The sequence below is a fragment of the Zalophus californianus genome, chromosome 6, assembly GCF_009762305.2.
Source record: "Zalophus californianus isolate mZalCal1 chromosome 6, mZalCal1.pri.v2, whole genome shotgun sequence".
In the NCBI taxonomy this organism is placed as follows: domain Eukaryota; kingdom Metazoa; phylum Chordata; class Mammalia; order Carnivora; family Otariidae; genus Zalophus; species Zalophus californianus.
In genome coordinates, this window is record NC_045600.1 from 143,415,431 (window position 1) to 143,427,547 (window position 12,117).

At 37.8% G+C, this 12,117-nt stretch overlaps 1 protein-coding gene across 4 annotated transcripts in view; it reads left to right on the plus strand.

Moving 5' to 3' along the window:
- The window catches only part of ADAMTSL3 (ADAMTS like 3), a 368,889-nt gene that overhangs the window by 127,279 nt on the left and 229,493 nt on the right, over positions 1-12,117 (plus strand). For all 4 annotated transcript variants that reach the window (XM_027571545.2, XM_027571543.2, XM_027571546.2 and 1 more), the window contains exon 4: positions 830-957. In XM_027571545.2, coding sequence (XP_027427346.2) covers positions 830-957 — 128 coding nt within the window. The remainder of the gene's footprint in view (positions 1-829; positions 958-12,117) is intronic.

Consider the following 12,117-nt stretch of genomic DNA (forward strand, 5'->3'; position numbering starts at 1 on the left):
TTTGTTGGGTTCAAAAAAAATTCCCTTGGGGAGTTTGATTGGAGTTGTTATAAATTTATAAGTTAATTTGGAGAGAATTAACATTTTATAGTTTTGAGTCTACCCATTTAGGACTATGTACGTTTCTCCCACTCTAGGCCCTTTAGTGAAGTTTTATAATTTTATGTAAGTAGTACACATCATTTCTTCTCATATCTACATCTATATCTGTCTGTATATTTTTAACATATACCTGTCCTCCTCTTTTCCCTAAAGTATCCCAACATAAGTCAATGGTGGCCATTCCAGAAGACTAATTAAATCAAATTAATTAGGTGGTTTAATTGGTGTACCCTTCTCTATTTTCTTGGATCCCCAAGGCTTTAATTACTTTGTTTTCTTGGGATGGAGCCCTTTTCAGGAGATTCCACAAATCTCATGCAAAATAATTTCCTTGGAGCTAGCGCCCATCTGTCTGACAGAAGGGCAAGCCAGGATTTCAGTGGTGAGAAGTTTTAGGTGCGTGCTGGGACCCTGCTGCATAGGTTATAAAACATAACTTAGCCTAGTTAAATTTTGGAATGATAAAATCTCAGATTTAAAACTGAGCTTAGAAGCTGCCCGGACAAAACCTTCATAAAGTGGAAGGGTACTTATGTGACACTAGTTTCCATATAAAACTGTGTGTGTGTGTGCGTGCGCGCTTAATGTAGCCAATCCAAAGCAAAGCATCTGTAGGCAACCTTCTCCTCTGTGAACAGTTTAGAATAAGACTCTGGAAAAACTGGAGAAGCTTGGGGATAGTTCTTGCAAATTTGTCTATAATTTATTGTGTTTTTTCTCATTCTAGACCTCAAGAAACACTCGTTCCGATGAAGACAAAGACAGCAACTGGGATGCTTGGGGCAGCTGGAGCGACTGCTCGAGGACTTGCGGGGGAGGGGCATCGTACTCTCTTCGGAGGTGCTTGACTGGGAGGTAAGTGGTGGTTTTACCTGCTCTTCTCCATGGATGTCAGTGCCTTTGAAGGGTGGGTCTGGGGAGACAGCTTGGCTTCTAGGCTTTGGAAGGGTACTAGGATGGTGATATGACATCTGCTATATATAAATATTAGTCATCCTCAAGTTACCATATTTAAATAGTAACGGCCCCATTTTCATGAGTGTGGTCATAGTCCATCCACATGAGACTCCCAGCTCAAAGGAGCCTGGGGCACTAGACACTTTAAGCTTTGCAGGAGGGAAGACTGGCATGTTAAGTCACTTGCCCCAAATTGTCAAGACTAGGGATAATGGCTCAAGTCTTCCGGGTTCTACCCTTGAATTATTTCAATTTGAGTTCATTTCTTGTTCACTTTCTCTGAGCAACCCATCGATTAAGAAGGTAATGCAAGTTCTGTTTTCACATCTTAGGTACGCTTATATTAAATAATGTGTTAAAATGTAAGATCTGCTTCTTAAAAAACCCATAAGTTTGTAAGAAGCTCACACCTGTCATTGCTTTTGGGACAATTTGAGGTAATCCTTCATAGGGCAGTTTAAATCCCAGCCAAGAATTTACCTTTGCTGTCAGGTAAGACAGAGCCCCAGGTTGATGAAACCTGATGTCCTGGTTCTGGACAAAAGGAAGGCTCCAGGATCATGGCAGCTGTCTTCAGATTTGGGATATTGTAAAGCAAAAGGGTAAGTTGATTATTCCTGAAGAGTGTCAAGGTATAGATCAGAAATTCAGGGAGAACATATTTTGTCTAGCTCATGTTGGGATTCATTGGTGTCACTGTTTTATGGGATATTAAAGAGTGACCACATACATCCTCCAGTTTCTTTGAGACAGTGTGCGGTGGGACAGTTGGGAGATTGTGATGTGGCCTTGAGAAGGAGGACTCTTAGTTCACTGCAGGACAGCAGGGGGAGGCTGTTGGAGGCGCTGCTGGTGACATTACCCCAGGCTGAGTTTCAACTCAGGGCACTGGGCTCTAAGTGAATGGTTGCACAACTGAATCCAGGGATTATTCTTGCATAGACAAAATTGGTATACCTGCTTCCCCTATATTGTTACCTTGGGGAGGAAATGAAGACCCTCTTACTCTAAGTGTGTCATGCTGTGTGGAAGGATGACAGGATATTATGCTGTACTGGCATGTATTGATCCCAGTGAAGCCTACAGTAGGAGGGCCGTGTGCCTGTGGGCAAGGTTCAGGGAGGGACTTCTCATGTGTGGAATAAGATATTTCCCACTGCTCTTCAGTCACTTGGGGGAGAAGTTTCCAGCATAGAGTCTGGTGTCCGGAAGGTAGGACTTTAGCACCACTCTGTGGCCTCCAAATCTGAGGAGTCTGAATAATTTGCAATCGGTGGTGGGGTTCAGTTGGAAAAGGAGTGGGGTTTATTTGTGTTTGTCTTTTTTTTTAATAGTATGTACTTATATTTGTTAAAAAGAATTGGATGAATATATTGAAGACCATGAATGACCACTTTTGTCATTTTGTCATGCAACCAAAGTGCTTACATATTTATTGGTTATTTTGTTAATTAAAAAATAACTTTGATTTTGTCTGGAATATGATTTTGCTAAGTGATCTATTTTAGTGTGTGTATGAATGTGCATCTTCTCTTTCCTGACTGGGGGTCAGCTGATCATTAAACACTTCGGATAAGGAAGGAAGTTGCTAAGGTGCTTCTGTCTGTTCTGCACCTAATCAGGAAGGGCAATATGGGCATGAGGAGAGCAGCAGTAGGAGGAGGTCTGTCTTGATGTTAGTGAGCATGTCTCGGTGCTCTGTGGTTTGGCAGATGTTTAAAGCTGTCTCCTTCTGTTGTGAACACTTTGATGGATTTCTCTGAAGCACTATTTCCTCTTTTCTCCCAGTCCCTTGGCATGTCTTGCCAGCAGTGACCTTGAAATGTGCTGTTCACAATCCTGTCTTGGTAATACCGTTCTTTCCTTAACTCTCGGACAACTAGGCATACTCCAGGTGTCCCCCTGTTGATGTCTACTCACCCCTCAGTGGTCATCTTGGCAGGTTCCTAAGACAGCTCTATGCTGCCTGTTTTGCATGTGGCCCGCCTCTGGCTCACCAGAAACCCTCCTGTGAACTTTGCTAAACAAACTCTTGAAGTGCTGGGATTCATTGCAGCAATACCTACTCTTCATACACAGGCACTGTGACCAAACTCTCTGCCCTTAAATTTCTCAGGTATGAACTAGCCACCAACCAACTGCAGGAGACACGGATTGAACTCTTTAAGTCATGTCCCTAAAATTTCATCCCCTTGATTTGGAGTTAGCAGATTGAAGCCCTCATCCCTTTTCTTTCTTGGTGGGGCAGAGTGAAAAGTAGGCTCATAGCACACATTTCTCAAAGAAATCTTCAGAAATCCTTCCTCTTTATAATTCTCTACTGAGGTGTCTTCAGCACCAGACCCTTTTAAAAATAAAGCCATCTATCTATCTATCTATCTATCTATCTATCTATCTATCTATCTATCTATCTCTATCATCTGTCATCTTCTAGTATAGTTAACATACAGGTTAGATTAGTTTCAGATGTATAGTGTAGTGACTCAGCAATTCTGTACACTACTCCGTGCTCATCATTATAAGTGTATTCTTAATCTCCTTCACCTGTTTCTCCCATGCCCCCACCCACCTCCTTTCTGGTGACCATCAGTTTGTTCTCTATACTTAAGAGTCTGTTTTTTTGGTTTGTTTCTTGTTTTCTTTGTTTGTTTTGTCTCCTAAATGGTATTTGTTTTTCTCTAACTTATTTCACTTAGCATTATACTCTCTAGATCCATCCAGGTTGTTGCAAATGGCAAGATTTCATTCTTTTTTATGGCCGGCTAATACTCTATTGTGAGCACATCTTCTTTATCTATTCATCTGTTGTGGGCACTTGGGCTGCTTCCATAATTTGGCTGTTGTAAATAATGCTGCTATACACATAGGGGTGCATGTATCTTTTTAAATTAGTGTTTTCATTTTCTTTGGGTAAATACCCACTATGGAATTACTGGATCTTTTGGTAGTTCTATTTTCAATTAAAAAAAAAATCATACTGTTTTCCATGGTGGCTCTACCAGTTTGCATTCCTGCCAACAGTGCATGAGGGTTCCTTTTTTCCCACATCCTTGCCAACATTTGTTGTTTTTTGTGTTTTTAATTTTAGCCATTCTGACAGGTATGATGTGATATCTCACTGTGGTTTTGATTTGTATTTCCCTGATGATGATGAGTGATATTGGGCATCTTTAATGTGTCTGTTGGCCATCTGTAGGTCTTCTTTGGAGAAATGTCTCTTCATGTCTTCTGCCCATTTTTAATTGGATTATTTGGGGAGTTTTTTGGTGTTGAGTTGTATAAGTTCTTTATATATTTTGGATGCTAACCCTTTATCTGATATGTCATTTGCAAATATCTTCTCACCAGACCCTTTTGATGCCTTAATATATGCAAGGAGTTTAACAGTTGTGAATTAAACTAACACAGAGTCTGCTCTCATAGTTCTTATAGGGGAGAGTTATGGAACAAAAAATTCAGAGTGTGGGAGAAGCATATATAAAGGTGCTAGAGCAGGAAATGAAAAGAGGCTTTTATGCCAGGAGAACCCCAGACAAGTGAGACAGCAGAATGGGCCAATATTGAAGAAGAAGGTGGATTTGTGGGCCAGGGTAAAGAATCTGATTCTTAGACTTTTGAATTTCACACACTAGTAAAATTAAAAAAAAAAGGCCTATTTGGAATTAATATAGATTGTCAATTATTTAGTCAAATAAGGACAAAAATAAAAATGAACAAACAAAATTCAACTGTGGTCTACCATCACAGACTTTTCAAAAAAGAATTAGAATCAGAATCTTGTCATTTCAACATCTAAAGGTAGGATGTACTCTTAGATTTAAAAACCTGTCTTTAAATTGAATTCATTTAGCTTTATGAAAATCCACTCTTTTGCTCTTATTTGTCTCACTTCTCTTTGGATTAATAAAAATGATTGAAGATATTAACAGCTCAGTGATGGTCAACTAGGAACCAGAAATTGAGAAGTAAACATAGTCATGGACTTAGAACGTGAGATTCTAAGATCCCTGAAGGAAGCGATATGCAGAAAAGTGATTTTACCTGAGCTATGCTTTTCATCCAGGCATTCACTGATTCTTAAGCAGTGAAAGGCAGAGAGGCCAAGGAGAAAGCAGTTACAAAGAGGTTGAGAAGCTAAGCAGATTTATTGACAGTCTCATGGTCCTGGAACATAAAAATTGGTGTTCAAAGCCCTGGTAGACACCTCAGGTGCTACATTGGTATTCCTGAAGGACTATACCCTAGGAGAAAGGAAAAAAAAAACAACAGTCCTAAATAGACTAGATGTTATTAAGACTGAAACCCAGTTTTGAATGAGCTCAACCCTAGTTTGAGTGATAAAATGTGTTGCTATTTCAACTGCCTCCAAGAAGCTTTAAAAAAGAAAACCCTAAAATACCCTGATGGAAGATGACATCAACCAGGGATTATACAGATTTTCATAGATCAAGCTCATAATTTAATAAAACGTTACCGGTCTTACCATGAGATAGGATCAAGAGAAAAAACAGGCAATAGAAACAGGTACTGGAGCTGTTAGATCTGTGTGTGAAAAACAACAACAACAAAACAAAAACCCTGTAATAAATATGTTTATAAGACTAGATGACAAAATACAGGATTTTACCAGAGAACTGGAATCCATAAAAGAGAATGAAATGGAAATTTGAGAACAGAAGCCTATGATAACTAAAATGAAGAACTAAATAGATGCTGTTAACAGTAGATTAGAAATAGCAGAAGAGAGTATAGGTTTGCAGAACTATCCTGGCTAAATTATAGAGGGAAAAAAACACAGGAAATGGAATAAAGGGTATATGGTATAAGGTGAAAAAGTCTAAAGCATGTGCAATTGGAGTCCTAAAAGGAAAAGAGATAGGGAATAGAGTAGAAGCACTATTTGAAGAGATAGTAGCCAAGAATTTTCCAAAACTTCTAAAAGTTACTGCTCTGGAGATGTTAAGCCACAAATTCAAGAAGCTCAGCAAACCCCAAACAGAATAAATGTACATAAACACATTATAGCAAAATCTTAAAAGAAGCTGCAGAGAAAAGATATCTTCAAAGGAGCAAAAATAAGGTTGACTGATAAATTCTCATTAGAAGATAATGAAACAACCTGTTTAACATCTTGAATGAAAATAACTATTACAATAGAATTCTCTACCTAGGAAAAATAGCCTTCACATGTGAAGATGAAATAAAGATGTTTTCAGACAAACAAAAACTTCAGAATTGTGTTAAAAGATTTTAACAGGATTTCTTCAGGTAGAAGGAAGATGTTCCCATATGGAGAATGGAAATGCGGGAGGAAATGAAGAGCAATTGAGAACAGAAATGTAAATGACTATTAACCACTTAAAGCAATAATAGTAAGTTTTGTGGGATTTAAGTATATGTAGAATTAAAAAGAGAAGGAAACCATGACATGAAATTTGGGAAGGGGGCAAGTGGAGTTAAAATGATCTAAGGTTTTTGAATTGCCCAGAAAATCATAAAAGTAACTAACTTACATTTGACTTTTCAAAGTCAAGGATAGATGTTGTCATTTTTAGGGTTACCATTAAAAGCATAATAGAAAATTATATAACTAACAACCAACTATCATAGAGAGAAGTAGAATAATGATAAAATAATTAATTCCTAATAACTCACGAAAGAGAAAACTCAAGGAGAGGAAATGGAAGTAGAGTGAGTGTGAAAATAGAAAAGAAATGGTAAGATGGTAGATTTGAACCCCCAGATATATCGGTTGTTACATTAGATGTTTATGGACTATGTAGTCTAGTTAAAAGATACAATTTGTTAGAGGATAAAACAAAAATCACACGCTGTTTACTAGAGACAAATGTTACCTGTAAGAACACCTGAAAATAAAAGTGTAGGAAGAAGCTATAACATGTGACACTAATTAAAAGGAAATTGGTGAAGCCATACTGGTGTCAAAGTAGAAATGAAGGAAGGAAGCATTATCAGAAATAAAGAGGGATCATCTATATCAAAACTTGGAAGATGTACCTTAATCCATCCTTACAAGGAAGTTTATTGCCCAAAATACATATATTAGGAAAGACTTGGCTGCAAACAGTTGATGGTCAAAGCTTCCATTTAAGCAATAAGAGCTAATTTTTAAAAAAAAAAAATATGTATATATGTGGGGTGCTTGGGTGGTGTGGTTGGTTAAGTGTCTGACTCTTGGTTTCAGCTCAGGTCATGATCCTGAGATCATGAGATCAAGCTCCATGTTGGGCTTTGGACTCAGCATGGAGTCTGCTTAAGATGCTCTCTCCCTCTCCCCCTCCTCCTGCTCTCTCTCTCTCTAATAAATAAATAAACCTTTAAAAAAAAGTCTATGTGTACGTGTGTGTGTGTGTGTGTGTGTGTGTGTGTGTGTGTGTGTGTGTGTGTGTATCTCCAAGTCCTTATACTCCAAATACCAGGGGTCTGGATTAGAGTCAGTATTTGATCAAGTCCCTTGTTAATTCAGTTCTGGATCTCCATGGGAAAAATGCCCTCTGCCTGGGTGAGAATCACTGCTCTGGGTCTACTGCAGCTTTGGGTCAGTATCTCCATGCTGGGAGGTCAACAGGAAGCACAATTGAAGGCATTCATGGGAAGGAATTTGCCTTTCTGCTAAACGAATTTCTTTTCTATGATTGTGGCTTTCCTCTATTTGGAGATAGTTTCTGCAGTACCTATCCTGTATGTAAGCCTTCCAGAGTAGCGTAGCCCATGTAGGCACTGAGATTTCACAGGGACCCACATGCAGTGGGATCTTATATGCCTTTACATTTTTGTCTTATGCTAGCCACCCCCATGCTATTAATTGCCGGGAATTGTGGCTCCATTGTCCACTTTAATTGGCTGGGTATTGGTAGGTTCTCCTACTGATCTCTTTTGCTTACTTCAAAGGCAGGCTTCCCTTGTGTGTACAGTGAGTAGTATATTTATACACTCCCTTTAATTCAGACTTGCTTACACTATATCTCAAAGTTCCTGGGTCGTGTCTAGCCTCTTTGGATTTCCAGGTATGATATAGAGAGGTCCACTTATTAACGTACCTGGTTGATCATTTCAGTATGCATTTGTATGGGGGAAGGAGTTCAATATATGTGCTCAGATTACTATTTCTATTTAAAATCTTTTTTCTTTTATGTTTTTCTCTGAAATTTTACCTCTGGTAATTTGGAAATTATATATATGATCTGGGTTTTTTTTAACTGATGATTAAATTGAAGATGTTTGAAAGCCATATTTTAATAATTACTTTATAACTATCAATGCCAATGCCAATAATAAAATAGTTTCTTCTGATTGCTCCAATGCAAGATGATGAATATTTTATGCTTTTCCTCTTCATTTCCACTTCTTAGGTTTTATTATTGTTTGAGATTTTATACTCACATTTTCCTTTGTATCTTTTCTTTTATAATCCTATTTCAGACCTTTGTTGAAACTTCGTTGTGTATGTGTGCGTACATGATTTCAGTGCTCATTATCAGTCTTCTTAGTTCTTCATTTTGAATCATCACTTCGTTGGCAGGGATATGGTTTGAGCTGTGCTTCTGGAATTTTAATGTGCCTATGAATCACCTAGGGATCTTGTTAAAATATAAACTTTGATTCAGTAGGTCTGGAGTGGGGCCCAAGAACTTTCATTTCTAACAAATTCCCAGGTGATGTCAATGCTGCTTGTCCATAGACCACACTTCAAGCAGCAGGGCTTTATAGCCTTTTTAATTTCAGGAAAAAGCTGTGGGTCTTATACTTTATGAGTCCTTATATATCTGAAAATGTCTTTCTCTTGCCTTCACACATAAACAGTGAGTGGCTTATTTAGGTATAAAATTCCTGAGACAGAAATTTTCCTCCTCAAGACCCAGAGGTTCTTTGTCCGTCATGTTCGGTATATATACTGTGGCTGCTCACAGAGCGCTTAGGCCAGGGTGAGGTTTTTTTGTTCATTTGTAGATAACCTATTTGTTCTGTGTGGCAGCCTACAGAAGACTTAATTTTTTTCATCAAGTCAAGAATTTTATAAGGTTGTGTCTACCTCTCAGTCTTTTATTTATTTTTTTTAAAAGATTTTATTTATTTATTTGACAGAGAGACAGCGAGAGAGGGAACACAAGCAGGGGGAGCGGGAGAGGGAGAAGCAGGCTTCCCGCTGAGCAGGGAGCCCCAATGCGGGGCTTGATCCCAGGAGCCTGGGATCATGACCTGAGCTGAAGGCAGACGCTTAACCGACTGAGCCACCCAGGCGCCCCTAGCTCTCAGTGTTTTAAAAAATTTATTTGTCCCTGACACATAGTAGCTATACTTTGTTGTGCAGATTTCGATTCTTATTTATTGTAGGAAAACTTTTCTTCTATTGTGTCATTCACTGTTGGTCCTTGCCCCTTTGTTTTGGCCTGCATGAACATCAGTTACTTCTGTCTGCCTTCCAGTTCTATTGTGTTCTCTCCAATCACTTTCATCTCTTTTGTCTTTTTCTGTATATTTGGGGGTGATTTTTAAAGATCTTTGCTACTTGAATTTGTGTGTGTGTGTGTGTGTGTGTGTGTGTGAGAGAGAGAGAGAGAGAGAGGTCAATTTACTGACTTCTAATGAAGTTTTAAAATGCTCCTATGGCACATTTCTTACCTTACATTCTTTCCTTCACATTAAACCTGACCCTTTTCTGTGTCTACTGTCTTAATCATCTGCATTGTATCTTGTGTGCTTTTGGGTCTTTTTTTTTTTTTTTCTTAGTATGATACCTGGCTAATTCTTACTGATTTTGCAAGGTCACCCTCATTTAGGAAACCTATCTTGACACCTTGGTATAACTTTGATGTTCCTCTTTTGTGCTTTTTAAAATTGTTGGCAAAATAGGAGTCCTTTTAGGAAAAGGTCAAAGATTTCACCACTCCAAGGTCTAACATAGTATCTAACATGTGATTTGCACCCAAACAGTGTTAATTGAATGGGTAATTGAATGTGTGCTCACTATCAACTTGCATTTTTTGGTCACTATCAACTCTTCCTTCTGACTACAGCTTCCTTTCCCCCTTTTTCTGGTTGACACATAGTTGACCTTGAAAACTCTTCTGAATCCTCATTTCTTCCTTTAAGCACTTGTTGGCAATTCTTACCCTTTACTAGGTTATGTGCAACTCTTCCATGTTTCCATGGGATCTTGTGAATATTTTTATAAGAGTGTTTATTTCACTGTGTTCTTTTATTTTTCTGTTTCCACGACTGAGACCAAATTTAGGTGGCATAGACTGTGTCTTTCATCTCCTTATGTTCAATGTTACTACTGACATATGTTGGAAATTTAGCAAATTTTATTTTATAAATAAGTAAATGAATTAATAAATCCTGGCATTGATTAAAGAGAAGCCTGCTTGACTATAGTATAGGTCCATGAGATAGGTAAGCATTGGCCATTTTGTGAAGAATATTGAAAGCTAAATTGGGGAATATGGATTTTTAAAAAAAGTTTTTGCATGTTTCTTTCTTTTTTTCAAAGAGGTACATGTATATAGTTTGAAGAGCCAAATAGCTCAACGAGGCTGGAGGTGAAAAGTCTCTGGATCCCCTACTTGCCATCATTTCATTCCCCAGGGGTAACTGTTTTTGTATTTATTCTAAATTTCTAAAGCTTATGTTGCAACTTCTTGATTGTTCAGTTGTAAGCATTATCTATTAGATTCGTACTTTGGGAGATGAGGATTTTAGCACGCGCGCACACATACACACATGCAAATACTCTCTCTCTTACTTTTAGTTCCTCATCCTAGGGTCATATGCAACTTTGGCTAGACCACTGTTCAATGTTTAAATTATTATGACTGTGATCCTTATACTACTCACAGCTGAGTCATGTAATATAGTATGATTGTTTTTCCTTTCCTGAGTATATTTTTCTTTCCTCTAGAATCCATAATAGGCTCTTCATTTGTTTGCTTGCTTTCTTAGTTTTCTACATTTTATCACTAATTCAAAAAAAATTAGCTATTCTAATTTTCACAAATTTTTCTAATTTTCATTCTCTTTCGTCGTGTCTTAGACTTCTTTCCTGGAGAATTCCTAACTGCCTTACGTTGAACTAGCTGCTCTCTAGCTAGGAACTCAGGGCATCCTGAGTCTCATCTTACTGCCATCCTGTGTATGTCATTTACCTCTCTCCTGGGTTCGACCTCCTGTTCCCTAATCACCTCTCTTTTTTTCTTCTCATAACTTCCTCTTCGTTTTATGGAGAACATTTTTCAGGAGCTTCCTGGATATCTGAAAATGTCTTTATTTTACTCTCAAAGTTGAAGGATGGTTTTCCAGGTACAGAATTATGTAGAAATGATTTTTCCTTAGAAACTCAAAGGCATTTATCTTCAAGTGTCACTGTCTTCCAATACAGAGTGGTGTTATTGTGAAATCTGAAGGCATTCTGATTTCCTATCCTTTTTTCCTCCTCTCTGGATGTCTATAAAAGCATTTGTCTGCTCCCATTTTTCTGAAATTTCATAATGCTATGTCTTGGTGTGGGTCTGTTCTCACCCACTGTATTATACTCACCATGGACTCTCTCACTATGAAAATTTACTCCTTTAAGACATGAGTTATTTCTTTGATGATTTCTTCTCTTCATTTTTTCTCTATTCTCTTTTGTTGAAACTCTTATTATTCAGATATTAGACTTTTTATTTTCTTCTCTTTGTCCATTTGCCCTATTTTCTGGGAAATTTACCTAAACTTATTATTTTCTAGCTTGCTAAGTACTGTATGTATATATTTCTCTGTTTACCTTTTCTGAGATTTTTTTTTATTCCTTGAATTAAACAACAACAACAACAACAGCATTCTGTCCCTGTTCTCCGGATGTAGTATGTTTTCTTTTATCTCCGAGCATATAAATAGACTTTTTGAGGAGGAAGTTTTCTTTTACTCACATAGTCTTCGTTCCTTCCAAATTACTGTTTTTGATTTCATGTTTGTCATTACGTCTCATGTTAGAGACTTTTCTAAGATTTCTGGTGATCCTTGTGTATTCATATTTAAGAAAAAGTGTTGTGAGCT